This window comes from Epinephelus lanceolatus, chromosome 16 (assembly GCF_041903045.1).
Source record: "Epinephelus lanceolatus isolate andai-2023 chromosome 16, ASM4190304v1, whole genome shotgun sequence".
In the NCBI taxonomy this organism is placed as follows: Eukaryota; Metazoa; Chordata; class Actinopteri; order Perciformes; family Serranidae; genus Epinephelus; species Epinephelus lanceolatus.
Genome location: NC_135749.1, coordinates 33,051,917 through 33,071,554, shown reverse-complemented (window position 1 = coordinate 33,071,554; position 19,638 = coordinate 33,051,917). Strand labels below are relative to the sequence as shown.

Here is a 19,638-nt window from a genome sequence, read left to right as displayed (position 1 = left end):
CAGCTAGAGGCTGCAATGTAACCACTCAAGGGCATATTTGCACTATCACTTTATGTCCACTAAGGGGCCATACATATGCTACGTCTAACTGCCTGGAAAATGCGAGGTCAGGCGCTATAGGTGCTACTCTTTTGCCTTTTCTGTGCCAGCTTTCAAGATTGCGGTGGCAGGTTGCATCTGAGGTTAGTGATGGCCAAATGAAGCCCCATGAAGCATTTTCTTTATTTTATGAGCCCACTAGATGGTGCTCTTGGTTTAAAGAGAGAGACTCAAAGAATGGCAATTCAGTGTGCTTTCAACTTTTTTGTTGAAGAAAAAGCGCCATCTAGTGGGCTCATAAAATAAAGAAAATGCTTCATGAGGCTTCATGTGGCCATCACTATCTGAAGTTACTAAGCAACCTCAACAAGCACCGTATCGTAGCCTATTTTCGTGAAAGCACTGTTTGTGTGTAGGCCTATTGTCCTCAGGACAGATGAGAAGCTCTGGCAGCCTTGCACTAAAATGATCGACCTCCTCCCCATATTTATCACAGACTGATATTTCCAGAAGAAGGGAAAGATATCTGTCAGCAATTGGCTGGTCCTTGTCAAATGACATGTGGTGCTTGCTGCTGTGTTCCACAAGTTAAACTCAGTTTATCTAATTGAGCAGCCGTCGCACTCAGGAACACATGCATGCCGCTCTGATGTTTGAGTGCCTGCTGTGCATCTACATTGAAAAGAACAAATTTGAGGGTGCAAAAAACCCAGTGTGTATACAGCCCCAATTTGTGCTTTGGGGCTATTTCTGGTTAAACAAAAGGGATATTACTCTTTAACAAAAAGGTCAATGTAGGAATAATTTCCATTAGTTATCAGACACAATAACAGTCTGAACCTGTCAGTAGCAAAAACAAGCACTTTTAGTGGTTGTACTTTGACATTAGTGATGGCCAAATGAAGGCTCATGAAGCATTTTCTTTATTTTATAAGCCCACTAGATGGCGCTTTAACAAAAGATTGAAAATACGTTGAATTGCCATTCTTTGAGCCTCCCTTTTTAAACCATCTAGTGGGCTCATAAAATAAAGAAAATGCTTCATGAGGCTTCATTTGGCCATCACTAGCAAACATGCCCTTAATGATTACCGTGCAGCCTGTTGCACGGCTGCTGGCTGCAGCGATCTTAATCAGTACCAGACCAATTTCCAAAATTGTTGTTCCCATTGGTCAGTTGGACACAAAAACATAGGAAAATAGGTTCCAGGTTGAAAAATACCAAAGTCACCCTTTAAAACAAAAAAAACTCTTTCACAGCCACAGCAACATTTTACAACAGTTTCGTTCTGACAAGTACGCTGATCTTGACACGTAAAATACAAAGCTCATAGTACCACTGCGTATAATGTACAGTATATTTATATCAAGATCACTGATGTTTCACTCATACTCAAATGCACCAAAGCTCAAACACATAAAATCCAAGAATGAGGTAAAAGGAATACTGTTATTACACGTTCACACCATGTCTCGTTACATGATGAATATTTTATTTAACAACATGTACAATACAAACACAAGTGAAACAAAATACAGTTGGGGTGCATCACCAGCGTGGCACAGAGAAATGTCAAAAAGCCTGACTATTCTCACTGAAGCTACAGTGTCATCTGCTCAGCTCATATCCGTCACATTACAGAAACTAAAGCTACAGTTAAAGGGACATTTCACCCCCCAAAAAATCTAAAATACATACCAACCTTCTTACTTGTAGTGCTGTTTATCAGTCTAGACTCATTTAGCACTACAGGTAAAATAAAAACATCTAAATTGATTTTGGGGTGAACTGTCCCTTTAACAGATTCAATCAAATCCCTAAACATCCTGTAAGTATCACTTAATGAAGATTTATCTGAGTCATTGGCTGCCATCAAAACAGCAAAGCATACAGACAATGGCTGTGTGTGTCTGAAATCACTTCAGTAACACACTATAAATAATGTGTCTGTGAATGTGTGAGGTGCAGAGAGGCACAAATAGCTTACAGTACATGATACTCAAGCATACAGCACAGTCAGTACATTTATTTACACAGTTGTAACACACAGATCAGGGCCAAACAAATGAGCAAAACAAAGATCACAGCAGCTAAAGCATGTTGATTCAAGTCTGTCACACTACATGGTTCATTTTAGAGGTGGTTTATTATGACGTATCTGGTAATCAATGATGATGCTTTTGTTACAATAAGCAAGTGGAATATACCATGTTTGGAATTTACTCCTTGGCTCTTGACAATGTTGGCAGCAGCCACCATCGAAATGTGATCATAGACATAAATTGTTGAAGAAAAGAAAACAATGACCATATGGTGGCAAAAAAATGAGAAAAGTCAACTACTATCAACATCTCTGAGTATAAATCTGAATAGGCACACAGATAAAAGTACACGACTGTGATTGAATGATGACAAATACATGAGGTGAAAATGAAAGAGAGGAGGCAGTCAGTGACTTACGTCCACACACAGAAGGAACTAAATTTGCCACTATGAAAGAGTAAAGAGACGTTCAGCTAAATCAGCTCCTCTCTTCAACAAAACATGTGCACCCCGAAAGAAAAATAATCCACACACTCATGACCGTGCAACTCAACATATAAACAGTACTCTTTTAAAAAATACATATTTACAGATGAATACTTATACTCTCCTGTGCCTGTACAGTGGAGCATTTTGAGTTCATACATGTGCATAAAGTGGGTGGCTATGGTTAGGAGCAGTGTGCACCTGGGTCCACTGTTTGATTCAAATCCTTTCATGTACTTTTGTGATTCGCTGATTCAGCCATTTCTCAGAGTGCAGCCACACCACACAAGTTTGCTTCAAATCCAGAGCATTTGTTTCGTTAGTTCACTTTATAAGGCCGGGTGAAAAACAATACAGTTTGGGATTTTTAGCTGCAACCAGCAGCTGTATAGCTCACTCTGTTGGTTACTGGACAGTCCACAAAAATTTCCCCACCACCAAGTGTGTGTGTGAAGGTGTGTGTTTGTGTTGGCCAATTGGCCAAAAGGGGGCGTGGTTATGGGGAGATGCATGCACTTCTTTGGATTTGTCTTGACCAGCCCAAAGTGCTAAAATATCAACATGCTTCCACAGAAATATGTGAAATGACCACGACCCATTAATGCAAAATTACGTTTGGTGGGAGGGTTTCGGTTCAGGCACCAGAAGTACTTGGTTAGGTTTAGTAAATGATCTTCTTTTCATTTAAAATAACTACGTTTGTTACGTACGGGACGCAAGTTAGTCGAAAGTGATGTACGTACATAAAGTGACCTAAGTACGTAAAGTGATGTTCGTAAAGTGACTAATGTAACGTGACATAACTTTGTAAAGGACTAAAGTGTATAAGGTTAAGTGTTGACCATTAGTTTCACACTGGACACAAACAGTGATCTCCAGGGTGAAAGTTTTGTGTTTGTTTGCCCCAGTACCGGAGCTCACCTATCCCCATGTCCATGCATGCATGTGCACAATAAAGTTAGCCTTTTCAAAGGTTATGTAACCACTGCTCATACAGTGGCAAGTTTACATACATTAGTCGACTATACAACCCCTGATTCATAAATGGGCAGTGTCACCTAAAAACAATGGTTTGAACCAGAGAAAACAAGCTGTAGGTGTGATTGCACCCTCATGTTGGCCACAGACCTGCACCTTGAACTAAAACTTTTAACTTGGTATTAATGTGGCACCCCAAACAAATCCCTCCTGGTCAAAAGAGACATTTCTGCTCTTTTTAGCACTTTTAAAACATCATATTAAACACAATCTGTTTCTTCACTTTTACCTCTGAGACACCTTAATATCACCTCGGAGAGAAATGGTAGCGATGAATACAGATCTCTGGAGATACCTGAAGTTGCGATATCACAAGACGCAAACCCGACTGGGCAGGCTGAGTAATAGAAAGCATTTTAAATCCATACTAGACTCAGGTTTGGTAAAGTTCAGTGTTAGTGCCCTACAGCAGGAGCAGTGTTAATAGAAAGACAGAAGCAGGACCTTGCAGGAGAAGTTGAATACAACACTGAACACTACCATGAGAGGAGTGTACCACGCACCTCCCCCAGTGCAAACACAGCACGTCACTATCATCCACAAATACAGCAATACACAACGAAGCCATGACTCCGACCATAATCTATCTTCGCACTGTAAGAAATATTCATCTTAACAAGCCCCTTATCATCACATCAAATCAATCTTACGGGCTTCTATTTCTCAAAACAAGCGAAAAATGTCACTGACATACTTTAATGTTTTCAAATCAGCTTACGAGTCAGTATTTTAAAACAAGGGAGGTATCACTCCAATCAAATGTTACACTTCAGTATATATCATTTGAATTACTTGTCAAGATAAATATTTTCCCAGTGTAGCCAAAAAAATAAATAATACATATATAAATAAATATGTTCTCAAAGTGCAGCATGAATCATATAGAAAATATAGCCTACTTTGCGTCACACACGTATTAACCAAACAAACTGTACAATGTTGGTAATGCATAACTATGTAAAGGTTGACAATGCTACAACATGGCTGACTTCAGACAAAGCATTACAATGTAGACGACGACTGGACCAGACAAATAAAGCCGAAACACACTGGAAGTGTCTGATTCAGACAACAAACTAGGATGTTTTGTTAACTTTGTTATTATCTAAATCGGTATTGACATACATAATTCATTTGTCACTCACTATATTGACAAAGTGTCAAAAGTCGCGTTCAGTGCATTTGGGCTTTAAATGTCATACAAAATGTGAACACCTTCTTCATGTTAGATCACAACAACATGTCATGTCAGCATTCTGACACACATCGAACAAGTTAACACATCTGAGAGTTTTACACCAAAATGTCAATTTTTAAGAAAATTGTTAATTTTGACTTGAAGGCAGATAGGAAGGTAGTTTGTGTTCTTAAATAGTGAGTTTGAGTTAAAGGAGTTCTATGCAAAATTCAGAGCGTATGAGTTCTTTGCACATGGTTCTCAACATGGAGGTGGCTGAGCTGGCAGCTAGCAGCTAACAGTGCTAACTCTATAAACAACTCTAAACAATGGCAGCAGAGCTGACAGAGCAAACGATGAGCGCCATACGTGTGTTACTGTGCTGTGTTTCTTGTTTGATGTATGCTTTTTTATCTTTGCTGTAAGGCGACCTTGAGTGGCTTGAAAGGCGCCCTAACAAATAAAATGCATCATTATTATTATCATTATTACACTTCCGCAGACTTTTAAGCCAATTTGACATAGTGGTCCAGCTGTTTAACTACAACTTGTAGGTTTGTCACGTGATGCCATTTGGCCCAAAAATACTTTTTCCCATAGACTTACACTTTAAAAGAGACATCTGCAAATCAGTGGATACATTTTTTTGAGTGTCACGACCCATGCAAAATGACTGGCTTCACTTTTGGGATTTGATCCATTTGATCCACAGCCGCATGATTAAATCGTTTTAAGGGCTGACCTGAATGATTTGAAGCTTCGAAGCTTCAGTGGTTGCCACGGTAATTGACGTCCAAGTCAGTATTTGAATGCTTCATTTTTTGTTTTGTTTTTTCACCAGTAAACTGGTGGAGGAAACTGGAAAAAGGTGGCAAGGGATACTAATTTTCAAACAGAAACACTGCGTGCTATAGTCCACCTTCCACCCCTCTCTATCACTCCCTCTCTATCTATTCGGGGCAGCCCTGATCATTTCATCCCTAAACTGGAAGTTAGCTGCTCAGCCAGCAAAGTCTCTAGTGTGTTTGGTCTATTGACCCAACGATGCAGAAGTTCTCGGGTAATTTAAAAACCAGGAAGTCAGTTTTTTTTTGGCTTCATGCATCATCGATCAACTTTCATAGGAATGAACATGACCCCACTTCAACGCTGAGTCCAGGTCTTTTTATATGCACATGTGGCTTACCACAACAAACTACAGAGAAGCTCAGATTATAACACACACACACACACACACACACACACACAGGTAGTTTGACTGCCATTACTCCACTATATTTTTACATTACAAATAGTGATTTTCTGCTATATTGATGCTCTGAATGTCGCATACAGAACCTTTAGAGACCAGAGGCTGGAAGTAAAACACATGAGATTATTTCTCCTGTAACCTCTGTTCTCTTAATATTACCTCATTGTAAGACACCAAAATTAATGATTGACAGAATACTGCAGTTATTGGAGCACGAGATAGCTAACGTAGCCAACAGACAAAATTAGGAGACAAAGACAAAACATTTTTTAAAATTCAGAATTTTTAAAAATCTGTCTCTTTTTCTTTGATTCAATACAACACATGATGTGTAGTTTCTGCCCTCTAAATCAATAAGAAATCCTTCTTGCCAAAGCGTCTCTACTTTTGAATCTTATTTGTAAACTCCCAATGTTATGACACCACCATAACTTCATGTCCTGCTACAGTAAGAGGAGCCTGGTTTTTAAAATGGTGGATATCTCATTTTGGAATTACACTCCTTGTTTTGATTTTAACAAATTATTTTCTCAGATCATCATCGAGGTCAACAAAATTGAGTTTTTTGTCATTTCTCCCTTTGTGAAAATGTAAAAATAATAAAGAAAAAAATCATATAAGGTAACCAGATTATTTTTTTTCTAATCAAACGTCAGGAACTATTAAAATCGGCCTGTCACTTAAATAATGTGTACCCGTTGTTTATACAGTATTAGCACTTCCCCGTTACTTTCCTCGTTTCATGATTAGCTCCAACATAATTCAGGCTGCAGTTTCTTTTTTGATTGCACATTTCATACCTATCTATTCTAATAACAGCTCGGCCAGATATACGCAGTCGCTTTGTAAATAGAAATATTATTCTGTTCATTTGACACAAAGCGCTGTTGTTATCAGTGGCTTCTACATTAGTGATTCTGGTTCTAATGCTTTGCTGCTTATCTGGTTTACAAAGTGCATCTACACAGAGAGTAACAAATGAGATTTACAGTGTTGCACTTCATGTGATGTAGGTTTACTCCACCACAGCAGGAAAAGCTCACTGCAGACTCATTTAGCTTTTCATTACTTGGGCTAATCTGGAAAGCATTACGATTCTAAACTGGCTTTAGTGTATTATAATTTTATACTTCATATAAAAATTAATTTCTAAGGAAATAAATACTCATAATTTTCTCTCTAACAAAAAATAATATACATTGCACATTACCCTACTGTAATCTATGACAATCCAGCCGACATGTTTTTGTCCACAGGCCTCAGTCATAGCATGTCCTAAAATGCTTGCAGTAATTTACCAATGCAATAAAGCAATAATCCACAAGATTTAACAACAGAATATGTATTTGTCTATTCATAAATTTGAGTGGAAATTGAATCAATAAGGAGTGAATGATTTTTTTTTTTAAACCAAATTCTCTGGTAAACAGGAAATTTGTTTGTTTGGACTGAACTCAGCACCAACTCAGTTAAACGCATATTTCATCCACAAAAAGACCTTTTGAACAGCAGTTATTCACCCCATGTTACGATGAATTCTTCAGGAAAACTTTTTTGAACAAAGAAACCAAAGACGAAAATTCTTGATGATAAAAGGGGGCCGCATCTAACAACAGCAAAATTATATCAAAACATATGTTTACAACTTCTCAAACAACCGGTGCCGCATAATCCAGGTCTCATTTATGCAGTCATATGCTCAGTACTTCCCAAACACATGCATTTTCACAAAAACCTTTCTATTTAAAACACTTCTGGATAAATAGTCTCATGCATGTAGCGTGCCTGAGAAAACACATTCGTTTGAACTCTGCTAAATGGAAAGCATTAGCAGAGTTCAAATGCATATACTCCCCCTTCACACTTAATACTGTCCTATCAATTGAAGGCAAGAATGCAAAAAAACCCACTTTTTTTTTTTTTTAAAAAAAATGGGCGTCCAGTAATACTACTCTTTGCACTTGGAGTGGACATCATGGTGTGGCCATCTAATTACAACCATTTCACAACCAAAGAAATAAAATTGTCAATAAATCATTGTTGTGATACAAAAAAAACAAAACAAAGATGTATCTATTTGCTTTTTCACAGCAATAATATGATCAATATTATAATAATATGCTTGTAAGACAGAATCTGAATGGGCTTCTTGGAATTGGAGGTGGAAATAACACCATCATCTGGCCATTTGCCGTATCACCACGTTTCAGATTTTGGTGTCTGACCGGGACCAGTTTGGGCCAAGGAAACGTCAACGTCAGACCAATGTTTGCTAACTCAGATTGTACTAAGGCCAAGTTGTGTGAGTGTTTATAAACCAGCTTTGTGATATAGTTTTGCTGTTGTTAAACGCTGCCTCCATTGGCTTCAAACCACTGAGCATTTTCTCTGTTTTTGGATTCTTCGTTCACTGTGGAGCAAAGTTTTCTTCATGAACTCAGTGTTACACAGGGTAGGACATTGATATGCAAATGATCATTTTGTATTCCTTTTACCTAAATTCAAGAAAAAGCAGAACAAGGTGCTAAACTAAATAAAGTTGAACAAACTTGTGGATTACAGCTTTAACCAGCTTTCAGAATGAATAAACTTGAGACCTGTGGCTGCTGCTGCTAATTTCCCAAACTGAAACACATTTAAAGTTACACGTGTTCACCAGGTGGAAATTAAAGTTCAGTACTTTGGCATTGCTAAAAAGCTCCACAGCTTGTCAGCTCATATTTAACAGCTGAAGGCAGAACATAAATTCTAAGAATCCCTTCTGAAAACACTTCCGAAAACACTAGAAGAATTAACAGATCATTAAATATCACTACATGAAACTATCAAGTTATATTGCACTATAATATATACTACAATGCCTGTCTAAACTTTCAAAATACATTAAATAAAAAATAAATAAATAAATAGTGCATCATCGCTATCCATGTTGCCTCTTGCACTACATGGACCTGAACTCAGAATGGACTTAGCATGTCTGGAAACAAAAGGCTGTGCCGTTGTCAACACATTCTGCTTCTAGTCTGCAGTGACGGACATTTAAACCTGGACCTTTGCCTGGACAGCAACACTTTCCATTAACACAACCTGCATTTGTGTTGGAAAAGTGCCGCCCTGACTAGACACACAGCTGTCTTGAAAAAGACTCACCCTTTTAATGAATGTAGCTTAATTCCTAGGAATGTACAGTAGATTTAATCTGTAGCATTGTACAGTGACTGCTTCCCTTTCACAGGTGAGGAAGGGAGGATATAAAAGAAGGAAGTTGAGGAAATGTCAGAGACTAATAAGGAGTCTACCACAAAAGCAGAAAGCATGACCTTTTAAAGGTCAACACCTCTAAGCTGATAATGCTGCCATTTTTGGTATTAAAATTATAAAGTTTCTATTGTTCCAAGGTTTGATAATTAATTACAATTTACAGCACTTTTGTAATCTCTGTGATTCTTCCTTCATTCATAACCCCCTTCACCCATTAAACTCTACCTACAGCTGCTCTACACACTCTCCTGCACTGCTGATTTGGATTTAACATCAAGGGGTGTGGTTTCAGCTGCCGGGGGTGGATCAACTACTGCTGCTGCTGCCGGCGGTGGCGCCTCCACCAGCGGGACCTTTTCCTTCACTGGTGAAGCAGGAAGCGTTGTGGCGGCGCTGGCAGTGGCAGGAGGATCCTCAACAGATGAGGAGGTGGGAGGCGGGCCGCCACCAAAGCTGCGAGCGATCTCATCGAAGGTCTTACCCTTCGTCTCTGGGACTTTGATGAAGGTGAAGATGAAGAAGATGATTAGGAAGGCGGTGAAGATGAGGAATACCCAAGGCCCGCATGCCTCCTGAAGAGAGAAGAGTGGGGGGTCAGTTTCAAAGAAATTCTTTGTTTTACATGTTCAGAGTTCTCGTTACAATTGAATATATTCAAAAAAGTAAACAAAACGTGTATCTTCTAATGGTGAATGGCAGCGTGGTGGTTTAGTGGTTAGCACTGTCACCTCACAGCAAGGGGGTTTCTGGTTCAAACCTAGGGTGGGGGAGCCCTTTTGTGTGGAGTCTGCATGTTCTCCTCGTGTCAGCGTGGGTTTTCTCTGGGTACTCCAGCTTCCTCCCACAGTCCAGAGACATGCAGGCTAACTGGTGACTCTAAATTGCCCGTGGGTGTGAATGTGAGTGTGAATGGTTGTCTGTCTCTATGTGTCAGCCCTGTGATAGTCTGGCGACCTGTCCAGGGTGTACCCTGCCTCTTGCCCAATGTCAGTGGGATAGGCGCCAGCCTCCCCGCGACCCTCAACAGAATGAGTGGTTACGGAAAATGAATGAATGAATATAATAGTGAGGGGAAAAAGTAGAAGCAGAAGCCAGAAGGAAATTATACAAATATAATGTTTTTTTTTTGTTTTCCATAATCGCTTATCCTGGCGGTTGGGGGGTGCTAGCAGTAGACAATGCTACAAATATGAATGTTGCTGCAAATAAGTTACATATCCTAAAATGTGGATTCTACACACACATCTTCTATCCAATCATTAGTCTCAAGGTGGACACCCAAGATTAGAGTCACCAATTCAGTATCTGACCAAATGCCTCTCCTTCTGTTCCTGAGATATGATGTTGAGTAATGGTCAGAGAAGTGTTTTGCATTACATTATGATGTCACATTGAAGTTGACCTTTGACCTTTGGATAAAAGATGTCATCACTTCATTGTTTGATCCTGTAAGACATTCTGAGTTATGGCCAAAACAGGTTTTGTGAGGACACAGTGACCTTGACCTTTGACCACCAAATTCTAATCAGTTCATCCTTAGGTCCAAGTGAATGTTTGTGCCAAATTTGAGAAAATTCCTTAAGGTGTTTTTGACATATTGCGTTCATTAGAATGGGACGGACGTACACAGCCGGACAGACAACCCGAAAACAAAATGTGTCCTCCCTTGGGTATTGCCGGCGCCAAGGCATTAAAATGAAAGTTATAATAAAAGAAAACAAAGCAAAAGTAAAGATAAGAAATAAACAGCAACCCAAACCAACATCAAACCCAGACAATCGCCCCTCCCTTACCACTAGTTTTGGGAAGCTTATTCCAACCAGGAAATTGGCCGTCCAGTTGCAGCAGCCAGCCACAGCCATGGCTGCTGGACGAGGCCCCTGAGAGAACAGCTCGGCCACAATGAACCATGGGATTGGACCGGGGCCAAGCTCAAACATAGCCACAAAAAGCATAACAGCAATGATGGCCATGTAGCTCATCACGGGAAGGTCCTTCTGCTCAGATAAGGGGAGAGAAAAAGTCAGTGACATATAATATGTAGAGTGTGTTGTATAGAGAATTAATTAAATCTATTAATTGTTTAATGAGAACATGTGTTGATGAATACACTATTCTTACTGTAACCTTTAAAAATGACAAGTCATGAAATCTGTTCTATAATAACTGGTTACAAAAAGACCTAACTGCAATGTACTGCATATACATAGGATGTTTTCATGTATTATTTTGAAGGGAGGGAGCTGAATGGCACAGAAAATTAGAGTGAGTTTATTTATTACCGGTATTTGAATTTTGAGCTCAAGCTAAAAGATTTGGCAAAAGGTCAAAAGTTTAACACTGCATTAATCAGTCATTTTGTAGGAAGGTTAAGTTGAAGACAGTTTGGGTGAACTCCTGCATTTTAGTGACATTTTATTTGTATATATTTTATAGTGATGGCCACATGAAGCCTCATGAAGCATTTTCTTTATTTTATAAGCCCACTAGATGGTGCTTTTTCTTCAACAAAAAGATGAAAGCACACTGAATTGCCATTTTTTGAGTCTCTCTCTTTAAACCAAGAGCGCCATCTAGTGGACACATAAAATAAAGAAAATGCTTCATGGAGCTTCATTTGGCCATCACTTATATTTTACACAAATACTCAAATTATTATCTGTAATAACCTTGTTAGAATTGTGAAGGTAAGCCAGTTGAGGTTGAGAGAAAATGACTTGCTGACTTTCCCCAATTTTTCCTCTTTGCTGAGTTGCCTGCATTGGTAAGCTGTTGTCACTCAGTCTCTCTTCAACCCTGTCACCGTGCCAAACTCACCAGCAGGAGGGAGATGGTCATGAGCAGAGCGCTGATCGCCATTCCACCCAGTCCCAGCAGGTGCAGAGTCCTTCGTCCTGCCTTCTCCACCAGGAAGAGCTGCAGGACAGACATGAGAGGCAGTGATGTGCTGCTGAACGCTTACGAAAACACACGCAGGAACAAAGACAAACACGCTGATGTCACTCACGGATACAACAGTGAAGACAGTGTTGACGATGCCAGCTCCGATGGTGGCGTAGATGGGCTGTTTGACACCGGCTGAATCAAAGATGCCTGTGGAGTAGTAGAACACCTGAGGGACACAGGGAGGATGGAAAAGATGAAAACACACAGATTTTATAACTCGATTTGAACATAAATCCAGCTTTCACATACTTATTTTTTCATATGAAATTATGTTATATCGATTCTATAATCATGTTCACCTTGACTCTACCAATACGCAATCTATCCCTGACTCTGCCTTTTACTGGGAGGATTTGGCTAACATTGGCTTCCTAGGTTGGACAAAGTATTACAACTAGTACACACAAGTTTTAGGGCCCTATTTAAACAATCTGTAGCGCATGGTCTAAAGTGCATAGCGCAAGTGTATTAATGGCATCTTCGAACTCCACTCTTACTGGTTAAACGGCACATAATCTGAGCCCAGAGTAAGGAACAAAGGGCAAACAGGTTGAAGTCAATACCTTAATTAATTATAGATGTTTTGGGAAAAACATGAATTCAACCAATCACAGTGTCATCTCCCATTCCCTAAAAGATGTTGCCAGGGAAACAACTAATGGGTATCCAAATACAGTGGCATCTAAAGGTTTGGGCAGCCCTGCTGTGAGTAGTTAAGTAAGTAGAAGATGAACTGATCTCCAAAAGGCATGAAGTTAAAGATGATACATTACTTCAATATTTTTAGCAATATTACTTTTTAATTTCAATCTTTTACAGTTTCAAAATCGCAAAAAGGAAAGGGGCCTGGAGCAAAAGTTTGGTCATCCTGCATGGTCAGTACTTAGGAGCACCCCCTTTGGCAAGTACCACAACTTCTTGACACTTTTTGTAACCAGTTTCTAAATTCTTGTTTGGGGGATTTTCAACCATTCTTCCTGCAAAAGGCGCTTATTCTGTGAGATTCTTGGGCCGTCTTGAGATTCTTGCGCAGTCCTCCATGCCCTGCTCTTTTGAGGTTTATCCACAGATTTTTAATGATGTTTAGGTCGGGGGACAGTGAGGGCCATGGCAAAACCTTCAGCTTGTGCCTCTTGAGGTAGTCCACTGTAGATTTCAGTGTGTTTAGGATCATTGTCCTGTTGTAGAACCAACATCTCTTCGTCTTCAGCTTTTTTACAGATGCTGTGATGTTTGCTTCCAGAATTTGCTGGAATTTAACTGAATCCATTCTTCCCTCTACCTGTGAAATGTTCCCCATGCCACTGGCTGCAACACAAGCCCAAAGCATGATCGAGCCACCCCCGTGTTTAACAGCTGGACAGGTGTTCTTTTTATGAAATTCCGCACCCTTTTTTCTCCAAACATACCTTTGCTCATTGTGTCCAAAAAGTTCTATGTTAACTTCATCAGTCCACAGGACTTGTTTCCAAAAAGCACCATGGCTTGTTTGGATGTTCCTTTGCAAACTTCTGATGCTGAATGTTGTGGTGAGAACACATAAAGGTCATATTTGTACAGGTGTCGCTGCACAGTAAAACAGTTCACCTCCACTCCAGAGTCTGAAAAATCTTCCTGCAGGTCTTTTGCAGTCAAACAGGAGTTTTTATTTGCCTTTGTAGCAATCCTACGAACTGCCCTCTCTGAAAACTTTCTTGGTCTTCCAGACCTCAACTTGACCTCCACAGTTCCTGTTAACTGACATTTCTTAAAATCATTACAAACGGAGGAAACAGCTCCCTGAAAACAAAATATAATACACCAATCAAATGAAGTTGATTTGATTTTGATTTGATTTGATTTGAAACACCAATCTTGCTTAATGTTCAAAAGCATGTTTCATCTATAACTTCTTGCCTTTTGGAGATCAGTTCAACAAAATTTTGACCAGTGGTACCCAAACTTTTGCATATTACTGTAAACATATGTATGCATTGTATATGTGTGTATTTGTATGTAGCCACCTGTGTGTGTGCGTGTGTGTGTGTGTGTGTGTGTGTGTGTGTGTGGATGTGCTGCCTGGTGCTGACTCACAGCGTTGATCCCAGACAGCTGCTGGGAGAGCTGCAACATGACAGCGATAAGGAGGGGCTGACGATACGCTGCAGAGCGGAAAAGCTCCGGGATGGTGACCTTTTTCTCCATGGCCATCTTGGCGCTCTCCTCCTTCATCTCCTGCAGATCTTTACTCACATCCTCACTGCCACGCAGACGCACCAGTGCTGTCAAGAAACCATAAATACGATGTGTCTTTATCTTTGACAAGCATAAAGGCAGAGAAGAGAAACATACTCTGTGTGGTGGCCACTGTGTCCGCACAAAGACTCACTGACAGTACGAGGCTTCAGACATGGGTTTAGTACATAATCTAAAGTAAATGTATGTATCTTTTCGGACACGCTGAACTGTTACCACGTGAGCTTTCTTGCACGTGATGGAAACTCATGCCATCCTCAGCTCTCTTGTTGTGAACCTCGCGGGCATCTTTGTTGCCAGCTAATTCGTAAATTACAGTAACAATAAAGCAAGTAGTCCAATGGTTGCAGGGAACAAAATCACCTAACTTATGTGACACTATTGACCTTACAGAGCTTCCTTGCCACCCCACAAATCTGACCCAGGGACCCTGACAGAAATTGGCTGAAAGTACCATCAGACTACCAGTTTTCAGAGGACACTTTTTTTAACAGATGCTATAACCACATTAAATCCAACACAGAGTGGATTTAAAGCTGCCCTCTCTGGAGACCCAAGAACTACGACTGTGTTTTCCTTTTCCACAAAGTATGCAGTGACACAATCAGTACAGAGTGACTCGTTGGTTTCTTTTTTGGTTCAGCTGTTGCAACAGAGGCCAAGCATGTTCTTTATCTTCACCAGAAAGAGCAGAGAAAACTATTTCACTGTGAACACCACAAACGGCACACAGTCACAGACACTATGATGCAACTCTCACTGTGGAGCCCTGTGTTTGTTTGTGTTGTGTCAGATGAGAGGTGTTGGGGAGAAGTGGGTCAATGCCTCAGAGACGACCCTGGCAGGCTGCGTGTTGAACAGACGCCAAAACCTTCTGTCTGCTCAAGGACTCTTCTCTCCAGGCTAAAATATCACCGTCTCACCTGATCTCACCAGTGTGTACCTGTAACTCCCTGTCTCTGGATTTTCTGTCTTTCTCCTTGATCTTTTTCTCCTGTTTTCTCTTTCATCTGATCATTCTAACATTCTTCCTCTCAGAATCTCTTTCTCACATGCAGTTTTTTAAATGTTACAGTAATTCTTTTTAACCGTAGTGGTAATATTGACAGAAGCAGCAGTATTGCATGTGAGGAGCAAAAGCAATGATCTCTGGAGTTATATCAGTATTCCAAGTAGCAGAAATAACAGCAGTTGTAGCAGTGGAATTACTTTAAGTAGCAGTTTTTGCAGAAGCAGAATGAGGAAGTAGTATCATTAGTTGCAATATACTAACAGCAGTAGGATGTAGATTTGTACTATAGATAGTGGCAGTGGTTACAGTAGAGGTAACACAGTATAAGCAGTTGTAGTAGCACTGATAGTAGGAGTTATAGCAGCAGCAGCAGCAGTATAAGTGATAACTGTAGTTGTATTTGTAATAGTTGTAAAGTGTCAGCAGTTGTAGCAGTAAAAGCAGCTAGTAGAGTGTGTATTAGTGGTGACAGTAAAGCCTGCAGCAGTGGCTGTGGTGCCACTGTAGTAGTAGAGCAGCACTGTGACTGTGGTCATTTTGTAGCTGTAATGCCTGGACTTGCAGTGGTGTTAGTGGCAGTCACACCATAGCAGTACAGGCAGCATGAATAATACTAGCAAGTGCCATAGAAACAGTAGTGTAAGCAGTAGTTGTAGTAGTGGAGATAGTAGTTGTGATAGTAGCAGTGCTGCCAGTAGTGACTGCAGTAATGATATCAATACTTGCAGTAGACATGTTCGTAACAGTTGCACAGTAGTGGTGACAGTGGTATAGCAGTACCTAGAGATGCACGATATATATTGGGCCATAAATTATCAGCCAATAATGGGACATTTTTGTATAATTATAGCACCAATAATACGAAGCCAGAGTGCTTTCACTACCTTAACAAGGGCAGCATCTACACACCAGACACAGTGGGTGGCAGAACATGTACCTTTACACTTGGTTTGCGAGCTGCCAATAAACACAGAGAAGAAGAACAACAACTGTAGCATGCTGTCTCAGGGGCAAAATATGGCGCGGTGTGGTCATCTTTCACAGTTCCAGATGAAGACAACCGGATTGCACTGAGGGTCTGATCTGCTGTCTACTGTCTGACCCCCCGCCAGATCAATAAATTTCCTGCAGCTGTTAAACAGGTAAGACACAGCACTGAAGGATCATCTCCAGAGTGTTAGCACGAGCTAATTAGCAGCAGCGGCTTACATCCAAACACCATCGCTATTCTACTTAAAGGCTAGTCGATCGTGAGACAGTGAGACGGCGCCTGGGTGTGTTTATAAAAATGCAGCGAGACAATTTAAGCATTTGATACACCAGATGTAACGGGGACCTGCCGATGTTCATATGAGTCAGCTGTCACTGTTTGTGTCTGTTAGTGGAGACTCCACTCTGCAGTGTAGTTTATACACTTCACTGATACACCAGAAAATTACACAGTAACACTGGGCTTCATCATCTCCCTCTCTCCTACCATTAACTATAACTGTAATACTGATTAAAGTCATTTTACTTTCAAATCTTTGTATTTATTATGTTCCCTTGTAGTGTAGGCGTTATGGGGGGGCAGGGACACACTGAGGGTAGGCTATTTGACAATACCACAGAAAATCTCCCTTTTGTTCACAGCCTAATTTCCATATTGGTGCATCCCTAGCAGTAGCAGCAGTACTACTGTAATAGAAGCAGTAGTATTGTAGCAGTATCATGATAAGTTTCCACCAGATCTGAGGATGAAGGCCGTCTCAACGCTTTTGATTAATTTCCTACGGAGAGTAAGAGAAGCAGTTGCACAGTGCACAGTGGAGGTTCCAGTATGCCTGGCTCACAAATCTTGGACCAAGATGACAAACTAGGCAACTAAGCTCTAAAATAAAACAAGAATCAGCAGTTGCATCGCCTATTTCTTGCCTCAAATGTTTTCGGAAATAGATTTTGGTGTATTTTGTAAGATGGAATTACAGAAAGTTTATGAGCAGGCCGTCATGTTGTTTCCTGGGACCGCCCAACTGGCCGCATGTTTATCCAATCAGGTGTATTCCACCATAGGGTATGTCACCAGTGGGAAGCCATTCAAGCAGCCAGTGAAGTGGAGCAGCGTGTCCCCTAGCATACTGGCTGGCATCAGTGCTTACCTTTACGTGCCTGCTCCTCCTGCTTGAGGTTGATGAGCAAGAAGCGAGGGCTCTCGGGACAGAAGGGCAGCAGGATGCACTGCAGGACAGCAGGGGCCACAGTGAGGGCCAGCAGCAGGGGCCACAGCTTGGCTGAGCCCAGCAGAGCCTCCAGACCAAAGATCTAAACAATAGGGCCACAACAGCTGGGTCAGAGTCACAGCAAAGCTAACACCCAATCCAAAATGAATCCACTGACAGTCAGAACCTGCTAACTGTATCATACAGTAAGAAACTGTGAGAGCTGTTCGGTCATTAAATGTGAGGTTTGTTTGGAAGCCTCCCACTCACCTGAGCGATCAGGATGCCCACCACCACACCGAGCTGGTGAAGAGTGCCGAAGGCTCCTCGTAAGGGAGTGGGTGACACCTCCCCCACATACATGGGAGTCAGACCGGTAAAGAGACCACAGAACAGGCCGATGATCAGGCGACCGGCAATAACCATCTCGTAGGAGGAGCAGATAGTGGAGAAGCCCATGAGGAGGCCACCGATCACAGCCAGGGAGTTCACCAGGAACATGGAGCGACGCCTGAGGAGGAGGAGGAGGAAAGAGAGCGAGATATACTTTATTACATTAACAATTAGCGTCAGTGTGGTTTATTTTACTGTTTGTGATTGAGGAAGATTGACATGTTGATTGATTAACTGATTACCATAAGTGTGTCAGGACTGATTGACCTGCCTGAGTGTGTGTGAAGGTCTGCTGTTTTCCTGCCTAATTAGGTCATTGATGTGTTAGTCCAGTTTTACAGGGCAAACATATATATATTTATGTGTAAGTGCATGACCTTGTATGACAAGATAAAGGACAGAAGGAAATCTATGTTGTCTTGTGTGCAGAGCCTTGGATTTTATTGGCTACATCTTTTTAAAGGAATACATTTTGGGAATTACACTTATTTATAGGATGAATGACAACCAGCAGAAATGACAGGACTCGCAAGCTCACAACTGTGTGGGCAAATATCTGCATAGTGGGTGTTATTAACTCCACTTTGAAATAACATAAGGCACATGTGTGATGAGAACTAGGAAAAAAGATTATATTTTATCTAAAAAATAATTCACACACTGTTAATTGGCTCCCGTATATTATAAATGCAACATTCCGGTCAGATAGACCTCATCAGTCATTCACTAAGCTACTTTGCCATCCTTTATTTCTGTGATAGAAAGAGTCTGGTGTTACTTTAAAGTGTTTTATGTGACTTATTCATCATCCAACTAAATAGCAAAAAATACTAATGTCACTTATAGCGTAGTGATACCTAAATATAATTTAAGTATTGGTCGATGCTTAATTTTTCAATGGCATTTCTATTATTCCACATTTTCTGTTATAGGATTACAGAGTGTCATTTACATCTCACACCACTGAGATTTTATTGTCTTGCAGTTGTGTTGTGTTGTTCATGAACGAATCGTTCAAAAGAACGAATCTGCTGAGTGAACGTACTGAACTGAATCACTTCCGGAACTGATTCGTTCATTTCTCAGTTCAGTTGAGCTCAGCAGCGAGCATGCAGGCCGGGAGTGGAACTGCCAATTCGGTCTGTGCAGGGATGAATCACTCGCAAGGCAGCCAGGAGTGTGCCTACTGCGTGACGAATCACTCGGTGAATTAATCACTCGGTGAGCGACGTAACCCCAATCCCTGAGTGATTCAGATCATTTCTTCTCAGCGATACACTTTCATAGGGACCGTTTTCTCCAAGCTAACGGCTAATGTAGCCAGGAGTCAAGCCACATGAACACAACCACACACCTCCCTATTGTTTTAACAGACTTAATTTCCAGATAAACGAATTTAAAACGTTAGGCTGGCCAGTAATGAGACTCACCAGTGCAGGGCAGATGCAGCAGCAGCTCAGCCGTGACGCAGTACACAGTCAGGGCTCCTCCCGCCAAGCACTGAACGATTCGGCGAATGAATCTTTTGAATGAATCTTTTTAATGAACTGATTCTAGT

General features: G+C 40.8%; 1 protein-coding gene across 2 annotated transcripts in view; it reads right to left on the bottom strand.

The window, feature by feature from the left end:
- Positions 1 to 8,426: 8,426 nt before the first annotated feature.
- Positions 8,427 to 19,638, bottom strand: part of slc2a3a (solute carrier family 2 member 3a) — a 30,265-nt gene continuing 19,053 nt past the window's right edge. For both annotated transcript variants that reach the window (XM_033636859.2, XM_033636862.2), the window contains exons 5-11: positions 17,958 to 18,198; positions 17,628 to 17,790; positions 14,316 to 14,503; positions 12,304 to 12,408; positions 12,114 to 12,212; positions 11,090 to 11,293; positions 8,427 to 9,868 (exon numbers count right to left, since the gene is read on the bottom strand). In XM_033636859.2, coding sequence (XP_033492750.1) covers positions 9,533 to 9,868; positions 11,090 to 11,293; positions 12,114 to 12,212; positions 12,304 to 12,408; positions 14,316 to 14,503; positions 17,628 to 17,790; positions 17,958 to 18,198 — 1,336 coding nt within the window. In that variant the 3' untranslated portion in view covers positions 8,427 to 9,532. The remainder of the gene's footprint in view (positions 9,869 to 11,089; positions 11,294 to 12,113; positions 12,213 to 12,303; positions 12,409 to 14,315; positions 14,504 to 17,627; positions 17,791 to 17,957; positions 18,199 to 19,638) is intronic.